A 21,855-nucleotide genomic window follows, 5' to 3' on the forward strand; every position below is an offset into this window, starting at 1 on the left:
GTGACTTACTTTGGTAGTTGTAATGGTTTAGTAGGTGACTTACTTTGGTAGTTGTTATGGTTTAGTAGGTGACTTGCTTTGTAAGTTGTTATGGTTTAGTAGGTGACTTACTTTGGTAGTTGTAATGGTTTAGTAGGTGACTTACTTTGGTAGTTGTTATGGTTTAGTAGGTGACTTACTTTGGTAGTTGTTATGGTTTAGTAGGTGACTTACTTTGGTAGTTGTAATGGTTTAGTAGGTGACTTACTTTGATGGTCGTAACGGTTTAGTAAGTGACTTACTTTGCTAGTTGTTATGGGGTGTTGGGGACTGCAAGGGCTGTTGAGTCAGGTTAGTTGGAAAATGGGTGTTGAGTAGGAAATATTTGAAAATATTAGAGTCTGGAGGGGTTTGAGTTAGCTTTACAGCTTATTTATTACATTTGATCATTGTGTAATGTAAAATCCATTGAAACGTTGATATTCATTTATTGAACATTTGAAGAAATTGCATCTTGATATAAATTTCACTTGGAGAGCTTATCAGATTCTTGTCACAATGAGAATGGCGTTGATGGCCTTCCCCTACATAGAACACTGGTGCCTACCCATCACTTGTTCAAGGCTGGCTGGGGTATAGCAGTCTCTCTGACATAGACAAAGTCATTTTCGGAAATTGTTATGCAATATTAGAAAACTTGTCTTTAGGGACTGCTTTTATAAGAGGCCTACTCTCATCTATGATTGCTTTATCACATTCGTAACAGGTTTTATGATCTATAGCACAAGGCCAAATCAGTCTGATCTCCGAGTCTCCTGCCTGATATACCACAATTATAGGTTTTGAAGGATGGAAATCTGTTCAGAATGGTTTTGTTGAAGTAACAAGTGCTTTTATTGCTACCAAAGTCATATATTTCTATTTGTTAAATACCTCACTATGTGTATCTTAACACCAATATCATAAACTTCTATGGATGTCAAGGTCATATGCCTTTCTATTTATATATATGTTAACACCAATATCATAAACTTCTATGGATGTCAAGGTCATATGCCTTTCTATTTATGTATTTGTTAACACCAGGTCATATACTTCTATGGATGTCAAGGTCATATGCCTATCTATTTATGTATTTGTTAACACCAGGTCATATACTTCTATGGATGTCAAGGTCATATGGCTATCTATTTATGTATTATTAACACCTAGGTCATATACTTCTATGGATGTCAAGGTCATATGGCTATCTATTTATGTATATGCTAACACCAAAATAGTGTGAATTTTAGGTCTTCTGGGCCGAAGGGCCATGTGAGCTTATGCCGTACTGCATCGTCTGTCGTCCGCCGTCCGTCTATCAACTGGAGGACCTAGGGTCATGATATTTCACCAGTAGGTACCTGGGATGGAGTGCTATAAAGTTTCCTCATTAAAATGACCTTGACCTATTTTCAAGGTCACAAGGGTCAAATATGTTAAAAACTTCAAACAACAATATCCTAAGAAGCATTTGGTCTAGAGTTATGTAGACCAGCAGTGCAAATCTTTTTCTTAATTACAGTAATGAGGTCAAATGGCAACTTAGTGCTAGCCGGAGTCAAAGGTCAATGTGGGTTAAAAGCTTTAAAATTACAGTTTCAAATTTCAAACAACATTATCTTTAGCATTTAAGAAATGTTAAAATGTCTTGTGTTCTAGTTACCAAATTTGGTCTGAATTTACCTATATGTCAGTTTCATATAACAAAAGAAACAGGTGCGATACAGGCCCTCTGGGCCTCTTGTATTAAAACTAATGTAATGTGCTTCTAATTTCTGTCTTTGATATACCAGATGTACAATAGACACTGTTTTAAGGTCTTGTGCTGCTAATAATACCAACGACATGTCCAGTTCAAATACTCTGACACTGGGGGGAATTCTGATACCAAGGCTGAGTGCTTGTATTTATCCAGAGTCTGATATTGTTACTGTTGACATTAAGATCACTGACAATTGGCCCCGGGGTGTTGATATTTTTGACACCAAGGTCATTGAGTCTACCAAGGTCTTGTCCTTGTTGATGTCTCTATGGCCTGCCCACTACATGGTTTATCCAGACAAATTCTAATGTGATTAGATCTCTTTATCAAACTTACAAGAAGGCACAAAGACCATATTGGCCCAAATCCTTTCATGTGATTGATATAAGTTGGAGGTGTTATGATAGGAAAGTGATATAGGAATGACCAGCACTGGTGTTGACCCTAGGACAATATCTGGTTTTGGAAGCTGTACAGTGTAATGGCTGGTGTTCCTGATCCTACACTTAATGTGTTATACAAACATCAACTCAGCCCTCCAGGTCTTCTGTAAGTGCCTGCTAATTCTATCACAACTAGATTGCTGCTAAATAAACTGAAATGGAGCCTTGGCAGATTGTTGACATGTCTACTTAGTCTGTGTATCAATAATAGGAGAATTGTCATAACCCAAATATCTGTATGGGTCATAGCTGGGTTTTAGCAATGGTTTCTTCGCAGACAAACTTAATTTTTCCTTCCTCTTTGTCCCAATCCATTACCATGACCAGCATATGTACAACATCCAATCCCTAACCTTGACCGGTAATGTCATGTACAGCTAGACCCCTCTTAACACTGCTTAATCCTAACACTGACCAGTGACTGTCACGTACAGTTAGACCACTCGATTCACTGTCAATCCTTAACCCTGACCATTAGATGTCATGTACAGTTAGACCCCTCTATTCACTGTCGATCCTTAACCCTGACCATTAGATGTCATGTACAGTTAGACCCCTCTTTACACTACCCAAACCTTAATCCTGACCAGTAGATGTCATGTACAGCTAGACCCATCTTTACACTACCCAAACCTTAACCCTGACCATTAGATGTCACATATAGCCAGACCCCTCTTTACACTGCCCAAACCTTAACCTTGACCAGTAGATGTCACGTACAGCTAGACCCCTCTTTACACTACCCAAACCTTAACCCTGACCAGTAGATGTCACATACAGCCAGACCCCTCTTTACACTACCCAAACCTTAAGCCTGACCAGTAGATGTCACGTACAGCCAGACCCCTCTTTACACTGCCCAAACCTTAACCCTGACCAATTTAGATGTCACGTACAGCTAGACCCCTATATTCAATGTCAATCCTTAACCCTGACCAGTAGATGTCACGTACAGCCAGACCCCTCTTTACACTGCCCAAACCTTAACCCTGACCAATTTAGATGTCACGTACAGCTAGACCCCTATATTCAATGTCAAACCTTAACCCTGACCAGTAGATGTCACGTACAGCCAGACCCCTCTTTACACTACCCAAACCTTAACCTTGACCAGTAGATGTCACATACAGCTAGACCCCTCTTTACTCTACCCAAACCTTAAGCCTGACCAGTAGATGTCACGTACAGCCAGACCCCTCTTTACACTGTCCTTATATTGCTATGATACTTTTGAGACCTTGTATACTTGGTCTTATATAGCAAATACTGCTTGGCAGATGTCGTATCTTGTAGCTTTGGTTCTTTACAGGTAGCTCTCATATACTTACCATCTCACCTCTCTGACCTCAGGTACAGGGGTCATTCCCGACTGGTAACATACACATGTTCCCTAGAGCAAGCACTCCTGACTCTGACAGTTAAGTCGTGTATTGACATTTTTAATCCTGCATGCTCATAATAAATGAGGATTTAATATGTTCCTATAATCAGCTGGTTTGATCACAGCAGACCTATTGTTGTCAAAAACATCTGGTGGGGGAATTAATTAGAACAAAAATCATAAAAAACCGAGGATGATAGTTGACCAGTACTGACCCGAGCAGCATTAGGCTCATAAACAAGAACCTTCATCAGGCATGTCCTCATTACTTATTCATAATCACAAAGATGTGGTCTGCCACCATTCTATACAGTATTAGTGCTGTTACTGAGCAGTGGAGACAGATTAATTCCTAAACACCTAGCTTTACCACACAGAGCCTAATGATGACTGCAACACCTCCGTCCTGCTAATGAGTCTGAGGCTGGGCTGTAGCACCTCCCTGCCTGAGGTGTCTAGGGCCAGTGGCTGGCCACACCAAAAGGACCGAGATTTATAGACTAATATTGAAATACAAATTGGAATAAGGCAGGCCAGCAGTACTCTAATGCAAATGAGGTTGTTAACAAATTGGTGTGAAATCAGCCTCTTTCAGCATCAGGATTCAATATATTTTCAAACTGAAGTGTTGACCCCTCAGGGAGATGAGTTTCCTAGCTGAAATTCTTCCTAGACATATAGTCAGGCGAGCAACTAATATTCTGTTTTCTGTAATAAATGGGGCAAACAACACTAGCATTTAAATTTTTTCTCAATTTTCTCAAAACATCAATTACAGAGAGATTCAAAACAATCATTTGCGATGAAATTGTTTGCCTTATGTGATAAATTAAACATTCTATTGATTTACACACACAGAGTCGTTTTACTGGAAGATGCTGTTCTAAAATGACCAAGTACTGATGCCATGTGCCAAGCTCTGTGTAGAATGTTATTGTGGTAGTAATTAGCTGTATAAATGTTGTGGAGGGTGGTATTGGTGCTGGAGAGGTTGACCAATGATGGCTGTAGGCTGATCAGGGCACATTTGAAGCATTTCTATTTTGTTTTTGTACCATTGTACACTGCTGTTTGAAACAAAGCTTTCTGTTTCTGTACCGCATTAAACTGGTCATCATGGATATCAGTGGCCAGTCTTAGTCACACAATATATGTACTGATGTGGTACAGAAACAATTGTACTTTTGCCTATAGCTATCACCCCAAAGTGTGCCCCTCTTAGTCACACAATATATGTACTGATGTGGTACATAAACAATGGTACTTTTGCCTATAGCTATCACCCCAAAGAGTGCCAGACTTAGTCACACAATATATGTACTGATGTGGTACATAAACAATGGTACTTTTGCCTATAGCTATCACCCCAAAATGTGACAGTCTTAGTCACACAATATATGTACTGATGTGATACAGAAACAATGGAACTTTTGCCTATAGCTATCACCCCAAAATGTGCCACTCTTAGTCACACAATATATGTACTGATGCGGTACAGAAACAATGGTACTTTTGCCTATAGCTATATCACCCCAAAGTGTGCCACTCTTAGTCACACAATATATATACTGATGTGGTACAGAAACAATGGTACTTTTGCCTATATCTATCACCCCAAAGTGTGCCAGTCTTAGTCACACAATATATGTACTGATGTGTTACAGAAACAATGGTACTTTTGCCTATAGCTATCACCCCAAAGTGTGCCAGTCTTAGTCACGCAATATATGTACTGATGTGGTACAGAAACAATGGAACTTTTGCCTATAGCTATCACCCCAAAATGTGCCACTCTTAGTCACACAATATATGTACTGTTGTGTTACAGAAACAATGGTTCTTTTGCCTATAGCTATCACCCCAAAGTGTGCCCCTCTTAGTCACACAATATATGTACTGATGTGGTACATAAACAATGGTACTTTTGCCTATAGCTATCACCCCAAAATGTGCCAGTCTTAGTCACACAATATATGTACTGATGTGATACAGAAACAATGGTACTTTTGCCTATAGCTATCACCCCAAAATGTGCCACTCTTTTTATGCATTAGTTCTGTACCAAATAAAAGCATAACATAGTACATAAATGAAATATCAATTAATTAAACATGTCTGGATAGCTTTTGGGACAAAAGAGCAAATGTGTCGTGGTACAGAAACAAAGTATAAATACTTGTGCCTGGCCGCCTTTGGATGTTGTATACAGACATTTGTGACACGGATAGGGGACAATCTAACCCACCCAGTATTTAACTGGTGACTCCAGTTTCCTGAGAGAGGCAAGCTCCTATATCAATTTACATGTCAATCCTATATATCAGGATAAAACATTCTTGTCCAACTGGTATATAAGAGAGGTACCAAATATATAGCCCTACACAGTTGTGTGATAAAAGTGCTTCATTTGTTATGTGTGTTTTTCTATATAATGTCTAATGAATGCCCCCTCCCTCCCTACTCTGTGATTATGGTTTCTCAAATGTAGTGATTATGGTTTCTCAAATGTATAACCATCTCACCATCTAACATTAATAGTATTCCACCAACGATAATAGTCCTACCAATGATATAGTATCCCACCAATGATAATGGTATCCAAGCAATGATAATAGTATCCCAGCAATGATAATGGTATCCCAGCAATGATAACAGTATCCCAGCAATGATAACAGTATCCCAGCAATGATAATGGTATCCCAGCAATGATAACAGTATCCCAGCAATGATAATGGTATCCAAGCAATGATAATAGTATCCCAGCAATGATAATGGTATCCCAGCAATGTTAATAGTATCCCAGCAATGATAATAGTATCCCAGCAATGATAACAGTATCCCAGCAATGATAATGGTATCTCAGTAATGATAACAATATCCCAGCAATGATAATGGTATCCCAGCAATGATAACAGTATCCCACCAATGATAATAGTATCCCACAAACAATAATAGTATCCCACCAACGATAATAGTATCCCCAAACGATAAAAGTATCCCACCAACGATTAAAGTCTCCCACCAGTGACAATAGTTTCCCTCCAATGATAATAATTTGAGGAAACCTATTCACCCAGAATAAAGATGAAAAGACAGGCTTCCAATACCGTTGTTTAAACCAAAGCTCACTTAATTAAGCATGGTTGGTATATGTAATTCACTTAATTAAGCATCGTATATGTAATTGGTCGAACAAAATATATTAATAAGACTGTATCATCAGCGTGTAGTGATTGACTTGTTACTGTTCCTACAACCTGTTACTGATGTGTGAGTGTTGTGATTGACTTGTTACTGTTATTGGTGTGTGATTGTTGTGATTGACTTGTTGCTGTTCCTACAACCTGTTACTGGTGGGGGATTGTTGTGATTGACTTGTTACTGTTATTGGTGTGTGATTGTTGTGATTGACTTGTTACTGTTCCACAACCTGTTACTGGTGTGTGATTGTTGTGATTGACTTGTTGCTGTTCCTACAACCTGTTACTGGTGGGGGATTGTTGTGATTGACTTGTTACTGTTTCTACAACCTGTTACTGATGTGTGATTGTTGTGATTGACTTGTTGCTGTTCCTACAACCTGTTACTGGTGTGTGATTGTTGTGATTGACTTGTTACTGTTATTGATGTGTGATTGTTGTGATTGACTTGTTACTGTTACTGGTGTGTGATTGTTGTGATTGACTTGTTACTGTTCCTACAAACTGTTACTGATGTGTGCTTGTTGTGATTGACTTGTTACTGTTCCTACATCCTGTTACTGATGTGTGATTGTTGTGATTGAATTGTTACTGTTCCTACAAACTGTTACTGATGTGTGATTGTTGTGATCGACTTGTTACTGTTACTGATGTGTGATTGTTGTGTTTGACTTGTTACTGTTACTGATGTGTGATTGTTGTGTTTGACTTGTTACTGTTACTGATGTGTGATTGTTGTAATTGACTTGTTACTGTTACTGATGTGTGATTGTTGTAATTGACTTGTTACTGTTACTGATGTGTGATTGTTGTAATTGACTTGTTACTGTTACTGATGTGTGATTGTTGTGATTGCCTTGTTACTGTTACTGATGTGTGATTGTTGTGATTGACTTTTTACTGTTCCTACAACCTGTTACTGATGTATGATTGTTGTGATTGACTTGTTACTGTTCCACAACCTGTTACTGGTGTGTGATTGTTGTGATTGACGTGTTACTGTTCCTACAACCTGTTACTGGTGGGGGATTGTTGTGATTGACTTGTTACTGTTATTGGTGTGTGATTGTTGTGATTGACTTGTTACTGTTTCTACAACCTGTTACTGATGTGTGATTGTTGTGTTTGACTTGTTACTGTTACTGATGTGTGATTGTTGTGATTGACTTGCTACTGTTACTGATGTGTGATTGTTGTGATTGCCTTGTTACTGTTACTGATGTGTGATTGTTGTGATTGACTTTTTACTGTTATTGATGTGTGATTGTTGTGATTGACTTGTTACTGTTACTGATGTGTGATTGTTGTGATTGATTTTTTACCGTTCCTACAACCTGTTACTGATGTGTGATTGTTGTCATTTCAGATACATCTATGAAAACACAGGCTTCCAGACTGAACGAAGATATGAAGATTTGGGTCAGTATAAAGTTAAATTGATAATTGAGGATATTTATGCTTCTCTCCCTGCTTGAAAATATTGTCCATCCATCACCCTTCTTGTTTATTTTAGGGACAAATCGTTTAAGGCCATGGTTAACATTTGTATCACCTTATTTTTCGTGTTAAGTGTTGTTTGATATGAAGAAGACATTTTTGTCATGAATAATTAAACCATGTGGAGTTGAAACATTTGAATAAGTCAAGGTTTGTTCTTTGTCTCTCAAATGGCAGCCATGTCGGGTACAAAGGGCAGCCATGTCGGGTACAAAGGGCAGCCATGTCGGGTGCAAATGGCAGCCATGTTGGGTGCAAAGGGCAGCCATGTCGGATGCAAAGGGCAGCCATGTCGGGTGCAAAGGGCAGCCATGTCTGGTACAAATGGCAGCCATGTTGGGTACAAAGGGCAGCCATATCGTGTACAAAGGGCAGCAAGTCGGGTACAAATGGCAGCCATGTCGGGTACAAAAGGCAGCCATGTCAGGTACAAATGGCAGCCATGTCGGGTACAAAGGGCAGCCATGTCGGGTACAAAGGGCAGCCTGCATGTGAACAGGACTAGTTACAAACACGTTGTCGCAATTCCTACAATTATCTCTATTTCAAGTGTCTGTAAAAGGTCACAACAAAAGTGCTTGTCAAGGTCGACTAATGAAGATACATGGTGCTACTGAGCATGACAAATGTTTCTTATTCTGTGTGATATAAGGGGGAAAGTGCTGTGGCCTCCTATTAAACAAGCACATGACATGTACATTAATGAAAGTGTTGCTAGTCATTGTTCTGTTTGATTGACGTTAACATAAGACCAGTGTTCACCACATTCATTTGATCGAAGCTACAATGACAACCAGTAGTCAAAGCATCTAACTAATTAAAGCTATTATACAATACATCTATCAAAACCATATTCATATCTCCTACTCTATACTTTTAGGGTGAAATTATCATTACAGTATATATCAGTATACAGCATACCTTCTGTAGTAATGACATGTAAAGGGCAAATATAGATTCTACCAGTGAGGGGCAATTACTGGACAAGGTGAAATTTTCCTGGTATACAATATTTAATGAAGCTAACATATATCAAAACCAGCATTGACAGCATGTATTTTGTATCAATTTTTTGTTCCATAAACTTTGGGTTTATGTTACTTGTGTGTAGGGTATGGTTGATATTTGGGTTTGTGTTACTTGTGTGTAGGGTATGGTTGATATTTGGGTTTGTGTTACTTGTGTGTAGGGTATTGTTGATATTTGGGTTGTGTTACTTGTGTATAGGGTATGGTTGATATTTGGGTTGTGTTACTTGTGTGTAGGGTATGGATGATATTTGTGTTTGTGTTACTTGTGTGTAGGGTATGGTTGATATTTGTGTTCTTTAGGGTAAGGCTTATGTATTCAGACCCTTGTGTGTAGGGTATGGATGATATTTGTGTTTGTGTTACTTGTGTGTAGGGTATGGTTGATATTTGGGTTTGTGTTACTTGTGTGTAGGGTATGGTTGATATTTGGGTTTGTGTTACTTGTGTGTAGGGTATGGTTGATATTTGGGTTTGTGTTACTTGTGTGTAGGGTATGGTTGATATTTGGGTTTGTGTTACTTGTGTGTAGGGTATGGTTGATATTTGGGTTTGTGTTACTTGTGTGTAGGGTATGGTTGATATTTGGGTTTGTGTTACTTGTGTGTAGGGTATGGTTGATATTTGGGTTTGTGTTACTTGTGTGTAGGGTATGGTTGATATTTGGGTTTGTGTTACTTGTGTGTAGGGTATGGTTGATATTTGGGTTTGTGTTACTTGTGTGTAGGGTATGGTTGATATTTGGGTTTGTGTTACTTGTGTGTAGGGTATGGTTGATATTTGGGTTTGTGTTACTTGTGTGTAGGGTATGGTTGATATTTGGGTTTGTGTTACTTGTGTGTAGGGTATGGTTGATATTTGGGTTTGTGTTACTTGTGTGTAGGGTATGGTTGATATTTGGGTTTGTGTTACTTGTGTGTAGGGTATGGTTGATATTTGGGTTTGTGTTACTTGTGTGTAGGGTATGGTTGATATTTGGGTTTGTGTTACTTGTGTGTAGGGTATGGTTGATATTTGGGTTTGTGTTACTTGTGTGTAGGGTATGGTTGATATTTGGGTTTGTGTTACTTGTGTGTAGGGTATGGTTGATATTTGGGTTTGTGTTACTTGTGTGTAGGGTATGGTTGATATTTGGGTTTGTGTTACTTGTGTGTAGGGTATGGTTGATATTTGGGTTTGTGTTACTTGTGTGTAGGGTATGGTTGATATTTGGGTTTGTGTTACTTGTGTGTAGGGTATGGTTGATATTTGGGTTTGTGTTACTTGTGTGTAGGGTATGGTTGATATTTGGGTTTGTGTTACTTGTGTGTAGGGTATGGTTGATATTTGGGTTTGTGTTACTTGTGTGTAGGGTATGGTTGATATTTGGGTTTGTGTTACTTGTGTGTAGGGTATGGTTGATATTTGGGTTTGTGTTACTTGTGTGTAGGGTATGGTTGATATTTGGGTTTGTGTTACTTGTGTGTAGGGTATGGTTGATATTTGGGTTTGTGTTACTTGTGTGTAGGGTATGGTTGATATTTGGGTTTGTGTTACTTGTGTGTAGGGTATGGTTGATATTTGGGTTTGTGTTACTTGTGTGTAGGGTATGGTTGATATTTGGGTTTGTGTTACTTGTGTGTAGGGTATGGTTGATATTTGGGTTTGTGTTACTTGTGTGTAGGGTATGGTTGATATTTGGGTTTGTGTTACTTGTGTGTAGGGTATGGTTGATATTTGGGTTTGTGTTACTTGTGTGTAGGGTATGGTTGATATTTGGGTTTGTGTTACTTGTGTGTAGGGTATGGTTGATATTTGGGTTTGTGTTACTTGTGTGTAGGGTATGGTTGATATTTGGGTTTGTGTTACTTGTGTGTAGGGTATGGTTGATATTTGGGTTTGTGTTACTTGTGTGTAGGGTATGGTTGATATTTGGGTTTGTGTTACTTGTGTGTAGGGTATGGTTGATATTTGGGTTTGTGTTACTTGTGTGTAGGGTATGGTTGATATTTGGGTTTGTGTTACTTGTGTGTAGGGTATGGTTGATATTTGGGTTTGTGTTACTTGTGTGTAGGGTATGGTTGATATTTGGGTTTGTGTTACTTGTGTGTAGGGTATGGTTGATATTTGGGTTTGTGTTACTTGTGTGTAGGGTATGGTTGATATTTGGGTTTGTGTTACTTGTGTGTAGGGTATGGTTGATATTTGGGTTTGTGTTACTTGTGTGTAGGGTATGGTTGATATTTGGGTTTGTGTTACTTGTGTGTAGGGTATGGTTGATATTTGGGTTTGTGTTACTTGTGTGTAGGGTATGGTTGATATTTGGGTTTGTGTTACTTGTGTGTAGGGTATGGTTGATATTTGGGTTTGTGTTACTTGTGTGTAGGGTATGGTTGATATTTGGGTTTGTGTTACTTGTGTGTAGGGTATGGTTGATATTTGGGTTTGTGTTACTTGTGTGTAGGGTATGGTTGATATTTGGGTTTGTGTTACTTGTGTGTAGGGTATGGTTGATATTTGGGTTTGTGTTACTTGTGTGTAGGGTATGGTTGATATTTGGGTTTGTGTTACTTGTGTGTAGGGTATGGTTGATATTTGGGTTTGTGTTACTTGTGTGTAGGGTATGGTTGATATTTGGGTTTGTGTTACTTGTGTGTAGGGTATGGTTGATATTTGGGTTTGTGTTACTTGTGTGTAGGGTATGGTTGATATTTGGGTTTGTGTTACTTGTGTGTAGGGTATGGGTGATATTTGGGATTGTGTTACTTGTGTGTAGGGTATGGTTGATATTTGGGTTGTGTTACTTGTGTGTAGGGTATGGTTGATACTAGTGTTAACATTGCGTGTGAGGAAGCCGTGGCGGGCAGTAGTAGACTATCAGTGGCTGTAAGATTACTCGCACGACACCTCCTATCTATGATTTAACTTGACGTGTGTGTTAGCATTGCTCTGATTTTGTCATTGATCAATAATTGACTCCATTATCTGTCGGTCAGGTCACTAGCTTGTGTTTGTCTTTCTGTTACGCCTGTCTCTCAGATCACTTGAATTCTGATCTTACAGCTTTGTGGAAAACTGTTTTCTAAATCAGGCTAACTCCATACTTAGCTGTAAGACTTTGTATCATATTGTGTTATCTATATGTTTGTTTAAATTCCAAGCTCTTAAGACTTAGTGGCAAATTGTATTGTCTATCTCTGCACTTTCTACTGTTTATATACATCCCATGTTGGTAAATACTGATTACTGAATCTAGTGAATTACAAGTTCTAATGAAAAACTGTTTTAGTCATGATCTTGTAACAGTTGAATGTGTTTGGAAGTCTGGCATGCATTGTTTTAAAAGCTTTCTTCCGTGAAGATGAAAACATGTCATATGCAATCAGACACCTTGGCATAAATTTGTACTTTAAAATGTTGACAGATTTTTATCTTCTCAACAAAAGTACACTGTGCATGCTAACTGTAGATAAGAAACTGTCCTAGACATTGGTATTGTAGAACTCATCAATACCCTATGGAAGTTATGACACATGCAGACCTCAGCACTAATGTCCTTTAAGGAAGGAATTATGCATGCAGACCTTGCAATCTCCCATAGGGGAGGACTGATGCATGTAGATCTCAGCAATGTCCTATAGGGAAGGGTTAATGCATGTAGATCTCAGCAGTGTCCTATAGGGAAGGGATGATGTACACAGATCTCAGCAATCTCCCATAGGGAAGGGTTAATGCATGTAGATCTCAGCAATGTCCTATAGGGGAGGACTGATGCATGTAGATCTCAGCAATGTCCTATAAGGGAGGACTGATGCATGTAGATCTCAGCAATGCCCTATAGGGAAGGGATGATTTATACAGATCTCAGCAATCTCCCATAGGGAAGGGTTAATGCATGTAAATCTCAGCAATCTCCCATAGGGGAGAACTGATGCATGCAGACCTTGCAATCTCCCATAGTGGAGGACTGACGTATTCAGATCTCAGCAATGTCCTATAGGGAAGGGTTAATGCATGTAGCTCTTAGCAATGTTCTTTAGGGGAGGGCTAATGTATTCAGCCCTTGGTAATGTTCTTTAGGGTAAGGCTTATGTATTCAGACCCTCAGCAATGTTCTTTAGGGTAAGGCTAATGTATTCAGCCCTTGGTAATGTTCTTTAGGGTAAGGCTTATGTATTCAGACCCTCAGCAATGTTCTTTAGGGTAAGGCTAATGTATTCAGCCCTTGGTAATGTTCTTTAGGGAAGGGATGATGTATACAGACCCTCAGCAATGTTCTTTAGGGTAAGGCTTATGTATTCAGACCCTTGGTAATGTTCTTTAGGGAAGGGATGATGTATATAGACCCTCAGCAATGTTCTTTAGGGGAGGGCTAATGTATTCAGCCCTTGGGTAATGTTCTTTAGGGTAAGGCTAATGTATTCAGACCCTCGGCAATGTTCTTTAGGGTAAGGCTTATGTATTCAGCCCTTGGTAATGTTCTTTAGGCAAGGGCTGATGTATTCAGACCCTAAGCAATGTTCTCAAGGGTAAGGCTAATGTATTCAGCCCTTGGTAATGTTCTTTAGGGACGGGCTGATGTATTCAGACCCTCAGCAATGTTCTTTAGGGTAAGGCTAATGTATTCAGACCCTCAGCAATGTTCTTTAGGGTAAGGCTAATGTATTCAGACACTTGGTAATGTTCTTTAGGGAAAGGCTAATGTATTCAGACCCTCAGCAATGTTCTTAAGGGTAAGGCTTATGTATTCAGACCATTGGCAATGTTCCTTAGGGGAGAGTTGATGTATTCAGACCCTCAGCAATGTTCTTAAGGGTAAGGCTAATGTATGCAGCCCTTGGTAATGTTCTTTAGGGAAGGGCTGATGTATACAGACCCTCTGCAATGTTCTTTAGGGTAAGGCTTATGTATTCAGACCATTGGCAATGTTCTTTAGGGGACGGCTGATGTATTCAGACCCTCAGCAATGTTCTTAAGGGTAAGGCTAATGTATGCAGCCCTTGGTAATGTTCTTTAGGGAACGGCTGATGTATACAGACCCTCTGCAATGTTCTTTAGGGTAAGGCTTATGTATTCAGACCATTGGCAATGTTCTTTAGTGGAGGGCTGATGTATTCAGTCCTTGGTAATGTTCTTTAGGGAAGGGCTGATGTATACAGACCCTCTGCAATGTTCTTTAGGGGAGGGCTGATGTATTCAGCCCTTGGTAATGTTCTTTAGGGTAAGGCTTATGTATTCAGACCCTCAGCAATGTTCTCTAGGGTAAGGTAATGTATTCAGCCCTTGGTAATGTTCTTTAGGGAAGGGCTGATGTATTCAGACCCTCAGCAATGTTCTTTAGGGGAGGACTAATGTATTCAGCCCTTGGGTAATGTTCTTTAGGGTAAGGCTAATGTATTCAGACCCTCAGCATTGTTCTTTAGGGTAAGGCTTATGTATTCAGCCCTTGGTAATGTTCTTTAGGGAAGGGCTAATGTATTCAGACCCTCAGCAATGTTCTTTAGGGTAAGGCTAATGTATTCAGACCCTCAGCAATGTTCTTAAGGGTAAGGCTAATGTATTTAGCCCTTGGTAATGTTCTTTAGGGTAAGGCTAATGTATTCAGATCCTCAGCAATGTTCTTTAGGGGAGGGCTAATGTATTCAGCCCTTGGTAATTTTCTTTAGGGAAGGGCTGATGTATTCAGACCCTCAGCAATGTTCTTTAGGGTAAGGCTAATGTATTCAGCCCTTGGTAATGTTCTTTAGGGAAAGGCTGATGTATACAGACCCTCTGCAATGTTCTTTAGGGTAAGGCTAATGAATTCAGACCCTTGGTAATGATCTTTAGGGTAAGGCTAATGTATTCAGACCCTCAGCAATGTTCTTAAGGGTAAGGCTTATGTATTCAGACCATTGGCAACGTTCTTTAGGGGAGGGCTGATGTATTCAGACCCTCAGCAATGTTCTTAAGGGTAAGGCTAATGTATGCAGCCCTTGGTAATGTTCTTTAGGGAAGGACTGATGTATACAGACCCTCTGCAATGTTCTTTAGGGTAAGGCTAATGTATTCAGACCCTTGGTAATGTTCTTTAGGGTAAGGCTAATGTATTCAGACCATTGGCAATGTTCTTTAGGGGAGGGCTGATGTATTCAGACCCTCAGCAATGTTCTTTAGGGTAAGGCTAATGTATTCAGACCCTCAGCAATGTTCTTTAGGGGAGGGCTAATGTATTCAGCCCTTGGTAATGTTCTTTAGGGAAGGACTGATGTATACAGACCCTCTGCATTGTTCTTTAGGGTAAGGCTAATGTATTCAGGCCCTTGGTAATGTTCTTTAGGGAAGGGCTGATGTATTCAGACCCTCAGCAATGTTCTTTAGGGTAAGGCTAATGTATTCAGAACCTTGGTAATGTTCTTTAGGGTAAGGCTAATGTATTCAGGCCCTCAGCAATGTTCTTTAGGGAAGGGCTAATGTATTCAGATCCTTGGCAATGTTCTTTAGGGAAGGGCTGATGTATTCAGGCCCCCAGCAATGTTCTTTAGGGTAAGGCTAATGTATTCAGCCCTTGGCAATGTTCTTTAGGGAAGGGCTGATGTATTCAGACCCTCAGCAATGTTCTTTAGGGTAAGGCTAATGTATTCAGACCCTTGGTAATGTTCTCTAGGGTAAGGCTAATGTATTCAGGCCCTCAGCAATGTTCTTTAGGGAAGGGCTAATGTATTCAGATCCTTGGCAATGTTCTTTAGGGAAGGGCTGATGTATTCAGGCCCCCAGCAATGTTCTTTAGGGTAAGGCTAATGTATTCAGACCCTGGCAATGTTCTTTAGGGAAGGGCTGATGTATTCAGACCCTCAGCAATGTTCTTTAGGGTAAGGCTAATGTATTCAGACCCTTGGTAATGTTCTCTAGGGTAAGGCTAATGTATTCAGGCCCTCAGCAATGTTCTTTAGGGAAGGGCTAATGTATTCAGATCCTTGGCAATGTTCTTTAGGGAAGGGCTGATGTATTCAGGCCCTCAGCAATGTTCTTTAGGGTAAGGCTAATGTATTCAGACCCTCAGCAATGTTCTTTAGGGGAGGGCTAATGTATTCAGCCCTTGGTAATGTTCTTTAGGGAAGGGCTGATGTATACAGATATCAGCAATGGTCTTTAGGGAAGGGCTGATGTATACAGAGCTCAGCAATGTTCTATAGGGGAGGGCTAATGCATGTAGATCTCAGCATTGTCCTATTGATAATACATTTCTGTTTGTGGATTCCTAGAGTATGTAGGTTCAGAAAAGAAAAGAAAAAAGTGTTAGCATTGCTGATGTTGCTACTTACAAAGACAAGTTAAACTTTCATCAAACTAAAGGCTGTTATAATGCAGGCATCTTTCTAAAACAGTTGTAGACAAAATGCTTGCTATCTAAAACACTTTTGTTGTTTGGTTTTCACATAAAGATTGCTGACAGATGAGAGTCCCTTATTGACTGCTCACACTGCCAGAGTGATCCCGGGGCACAGCATTGGTGCCTCAGGCTGATGTCTATCATTAGGTCATCGCACTGTCTCAGACACTGTCAAAAAAATAGCCACTACTGCTAGCGTTTATTTTGATGTATTTGAGGAGCTATAGTTTGGTATGGATTTTGGTAAAGAGTCAGGTCATTGATGCACTGGTAAATATTGAGTTGCATATATTGTCAGAGTCAGAGAAAATAAAAATAGTTTAAGTATTAATGAGAAAAATAGACGAAAATCTGTCCAAGGGGAATGCTAATAACCAATTTGTTAAAGAGATAATCACTGTTGATATAATCTGTCTAATATTCTCATTAGATATTGGTTTCTGTGGCTGTGGTATTGAGTGGAGAATGGTTTGTGTTGCTATGGTATTGAGTGGAGAATGTTTTGTGTTGCTGTGGTATTGAGTAGAGAATGGTTTGTGTTGCTATGGCATTGAGTAGAGAGTGGTTTGTGTTGCTATGGTATTGTGTGGAGAATGGTTTGTGTTGCAGTGGGATTGAGTAGAGAATGGTTTGTGTTGCTATGGGATTGAATGGAAAGTGGTTTGTGTTGCTATGGTATTGGGTGGAGAATGGTTTGTGTTGCTATGGTATTGAGTGGAGAATGGTTTGTGTTGCAGTGGTATTGAGTAGAGAATGGTTTGTGTTGCTATGGTATTGAGTAGAGAGTGGTTTGTGTTGCTATGGTATTGAATGGAAAGTGGTTTGTGTTGCTATGGTATTGAGTGGACAGTGGTTTGTGTTGCTATGGTATTGAGTGAAGAATGGTTTGTGTTGCTATGGTATTGAGTGGAGAGTGGTTTGTGTTGCTATGGTATTGAGTAGAGAATAGTTTGTGTTGCAGTGGTATTGAGTGGATAATGGTTTGTGTTGCTATGGTATTGAGTGGAGAGTGGTTTGTGTTGCTATGGTTATGGTTTGTGTTGCTATGGTATTGAGTGGATATTGAGTGGAGTTTGGTTTGTGTTGCTATGGTATTGAGTGGAGAATGGTTTGTGTTGCTATGGTATTGAGTGGAGAGTGATTTGTGTTGCTATGATATTGAGTGGAGAGTGGTTTGTGTTGCTATGGTATTGAGTGGAGTATGGTTTGTGTTGCTATGGTATTGAGTGGAGAATGGTTTGTGTTGCTATGGTATTGAGTGAAGAATAGTTTGTGTTGCAGTGGTATTGAGTGGAGAATGGTTTGTGTTGCTATGGTATTGAGTGGAGAATGGTTTTCTGTCAATCTGTACACTTAACATTGTTCACACTACTCCAACAGTACTGTCTGTACTTTTTTTTAATGATATTTGGTACACAGATTCCCTCCCCTCTCTTTATTTTCAATGATGCTTGGTACAAATTGCACTAACATAGGGGAGGGGGTTAGCTAGGTTATTAGCTATTCTGTCGACAGTTTTCGTTGTGGTATGGGAGTGAGGGGGATGGTTACAGTAAGGGGATGTTTGGTTGATATGGGAAATAGGCATTAGTGTGTTTGTAGTAAAATCAATAGGATTGAGTTGGCTGGACATATCTGGCAGTGTAATTACTGTGGGGCTGGTCATCCTACTAACCACTGGTCTGTCAATCTTGGCCACTGTTGTTCTGTGGTACATGTTTAACCTCTCTGTGACCGCAGCGTAGAGGTTTCACTGTTCATAATGACCCTGCTTTATCTAATAACATAATTATAGTCTTTCTTTCAATGCTTGAGTAGAATTTGGTTGTATATGCTGAGGTCTATGGCCTGGTCATGTGGCCATTAACTGCCTCTGAAGCTGGATGATACCATTCCCACCTATAAAGTGGCCATGGTCCCTTCTCTAGGTACTCTCAGTATCCTTTACTTAGAAATGGAGTCAAATATCTTCTGGTTGTCATCAAATAGAAGACTAAATACTCTGGAAGGTAGCTAGCCTTAGAGTCCTGGGAAGCTGTCACATCCCATCAGTTGTGTAGCCAGTATCGAGGGAAAAGCAAAGAAAGAAGGATCATGGCAAACTTTATTAAATGCAAACATGGTGTGATTACAAATTATGGACATTTGTAGTGAACGGTTAAACTTATCTCTACAGGATTGGGGGATATTTGTAGTAAACGGTTAAACTTAGCTCTACAGGATTGGGGGATATTTGTAGTGAACGGTTAAACTTAGCTCTACAGGATTGTGGTATATTTGTAGTGAACGGTAAACTTAGCTCTACAGGATTGGGGGTTATTTGTAGTGAACTGTTAGACCTAGCTCTACAGGATTGGGGGATATTTGTAGTGAACAGTTAAACTTAGCTCTGCAGGATTGTGGGATATTTGTAGTGAACGGTTAAACTTAGCTCTACAGGATTGGGAGATATTTGTAGTGAACGGTTAGACCTAGCTCAACAGGGTCAGACAGATGTTTGTAGTAATGAACTGTTAGTCCTAGTTCTACAGGGTCAGAGAGATGTTTGTAGTGAATTGTTAGTCCTAGCTCAACAGGATTGGGGGATATTTGTAGTGAACTGGTAGACCTAGCTCTACAGGGTCAGACAGATGTTTGTAGTGAATTGTTAGTCCTAGTTCTACAGGGTCAGACAGATGTTTGTAGTGAACTGTTAGACCTAGCTCTACACGTCAGAGAGATGTTTGTAGTGAATTGTTAGTCCTAGTTCTACAGGGTGAGACAGATGTTTGTAGTGAATTGTTAGTCCTAGCTCTACATGTCAGAGATGTTTGTAGTAGTGAATTGTTAGTCCTAGTTCTACAGGGTCAGACAGATGTTTGTAGTGAACTGTTAGTCCTAGTTCTACAGGGTCAGACAGATGTTTGTAGTGAATTGTTAGTCCTAGTTCTACAGGGTCAGACAGATGTTTGTAGTAGTGAACTGTTAGTCCTAGTTCTACAGGGTCAGACAGATGTTTGTAGTGAACTGTTAGTCCTAGTTCTACAGGGTCAGACAGATGTTTGTAGTGAATTGTTAGTCCCAGTTCTACAGGGTCAGACAGATGTTTGTAGTAGTGAACTGTTAGTCCTAGTTCTACAGGGTCAGACAGATGTTTGTAGTAAACTGTTAGTCCTAGTTCTACAGGGTCAGACAGATGTTTGTAGTGAACTGTTAGTCCTAGTTCTACAGGGTCAGACAGATGTTTGTAGTGAACTGTTAGTCCTAGCTCTACAGGGTCAGACAGATGTTTGTAGTAGTGAACTGTTAGTCCTAGTTCTACAGGGTGAGAGAGATGTTTGTAGTGAACTGTTAGACCTAGCTCTACAGGGTCAGACAGATGTTTGTAGTGAATTGTTAGTCCTAGCTCTACACGTCAGAGAGATGTTTGTAGTGAACTGTTAGACCTAGTTCTACAGGGTCAGAGAGAAATTTGTAGTGAACTGTCAGACCTGCAGAATTAGTGCTGAAGAGATAATATAACATCACATCACCACTGTTAGATATCATCACTTGTAGAAAGTGTCACTGGTAAGAACAAGTTTTTAGTTTATAGGGCAAGAGGGGTATTTTTCTACAAATGATTATACATGTATATGTTTTAATATTCATGAAAACAAATCAATTGCTAAAGTAATAAAGAACAAGGAACCCCTATGCATGTATTCACTAATACAGCGGAGCCTTTCCTCGTCTCAATTTGATACCCATAGGTCAGTAGTACAACTCAGGTCCTTAAACCATGTCAATGGAATATTTGGGGTCTGGCCTAGCCTGACATTTGATAGCCATAGACCTCTTGATACTATGATAAGGGGTCAATTACTACAGGGTTATTTTACAAATAAACAGAGACCCTGACACAAGTGATTGTAAGGCTTCACAAGGAAAATGGGACAACATTCCTATGCTGAAACGTAAACAAACTCTGCCTTGGGTTTTACAGACAGCAGTCACCATGAAAACTTAAGGTCCTCCTAACTTTTGTTATTGACATTGAGTTACACGTTTTGGGGGAGGAACCACCTGTTTTCCTCACCACTATGTACCACGTACACACCTACAAACTTGTAATGCTGGACAGGTGTCAGATTGTACAACAGACCAGACGGCTCTGTCGCTATCACACTGGCATGTACATCTCACTTCAGGCATCACATTTCACAGGCCCTTCCTGATACCCACTAGAGATTGGGTATTGTAGCAAGAAAATGTTGCCAAGAGTTGCATGCCCCTGATAAGATAGGGGTAGGAGAAAGAAAGTGAGGTCATAACCTTCTATACCAGGAGTAGCAATAATTCTGTAAGGTAATTATCTATACTTAATGGAATTTGCCCAAGTGCACACGATTAATTGGTGTATAGATTTTTGATGTGTGGTTACATGAACATGAAATGTGATAAGATTATTTATCACTGACTCAGGAGGAGGAGACAGAAACAGACAACCCTTGTATCATGCAAACATCTTACATAATTTACATGAAGTCTCCCTCTGGATTTCTATTTTTTTATGCTGATTAAAAAATGTTTTATTACAATTTTTCCCCATTTTGATTGATTAAGTTAATTGATTTGATTGGTAGTATCGGGAAGCATCTCTCAAATATTGCTGGTTTTATTTTGTGAATTTCCTGATAAGGAAAATGTATTTCTCCAGAGTTGTCATGGTCTAGGATCAGTGATAAATGTAGCAGTAGTTGGATTTAGTGTAAATAGTATCAACACTTAACAAAGTGGATAGTGATGTATTTTAAGGGTAAACTTGCCTGATGGATGGGCAGGGGTGACAGCTGATGGATTTATTACACTCCTCTCGGGGACCATCACTTTTACTGGAAACACTGTTCTCATCAAACTTTCATATTTCCTTCAAAATTTCAAGAAGTTGAATAATTAAAGCCTGTGAAGTTAAATATATAATACAGAACATACACCTTAATGTTTATTATACCCCTGCAACGAAGTTAGGGGGGTATACTGGAATCACCCTGTCTGTCTGTCTGTCTGCCTGCCTGTCTGGAAGGAAGGAAGGAAGGAAGGAAGGAAGGAAGGAAGGAAGGAAAACTCCTCCGTTTTCCTCCTTAACTTACAGGTGGATTTCATTGAAACTTTGCTATGAATGATCAGTATCTTATGTAGTTGTGCACCGGC

The 21,855-nt window shown here is 39.6% G+C and overlaps 1 protein-coding gene across 4 annotated transcripts in view; it reads left to right on the forward strand.

Annotated features, from left to right (window-relative positions):
* LOC110459442 (SAM and SH3 domain-containing protein 1-like) overlaps positions 1–21,855 on the forward strand; it is a 115,868-nt gene that overhangs the window by 59,631 nt on the left and 34,382 nt on the right. For all 4 annotated transcript variants that reach the window (XM_021511696.1, XM_021511697.1, XM_021511699.1 and 1 more), the window contains exon 5: positions 8,174–8,226. In XM_021511696.1, coding sequence (XP_021367371.1) covers positions 8,174–8,226 — 53 coding nt within the window. The remainder of the gene's footprint in view (positions 1–8,173; positions 8,227–21,855) is intronic.

The sequence above is a fragment of the Mizuhopecten yessoensis genome, unplaced genomic scaffold (assembly GCF_002113885.1).
Source record: "Mizuhopecten yessoensis strain PY_sf001 unplaced genomic scaffold, ASM211388v2 scaffold10067, whole genome shotgun sequence".
Lineage (NCBI taxonomy): Eukaryota > Metazoa > Mollusca > Bivalvia > Pectinida > Pectinidae > Mizuhopecten > Mizuhopecten yessoensis.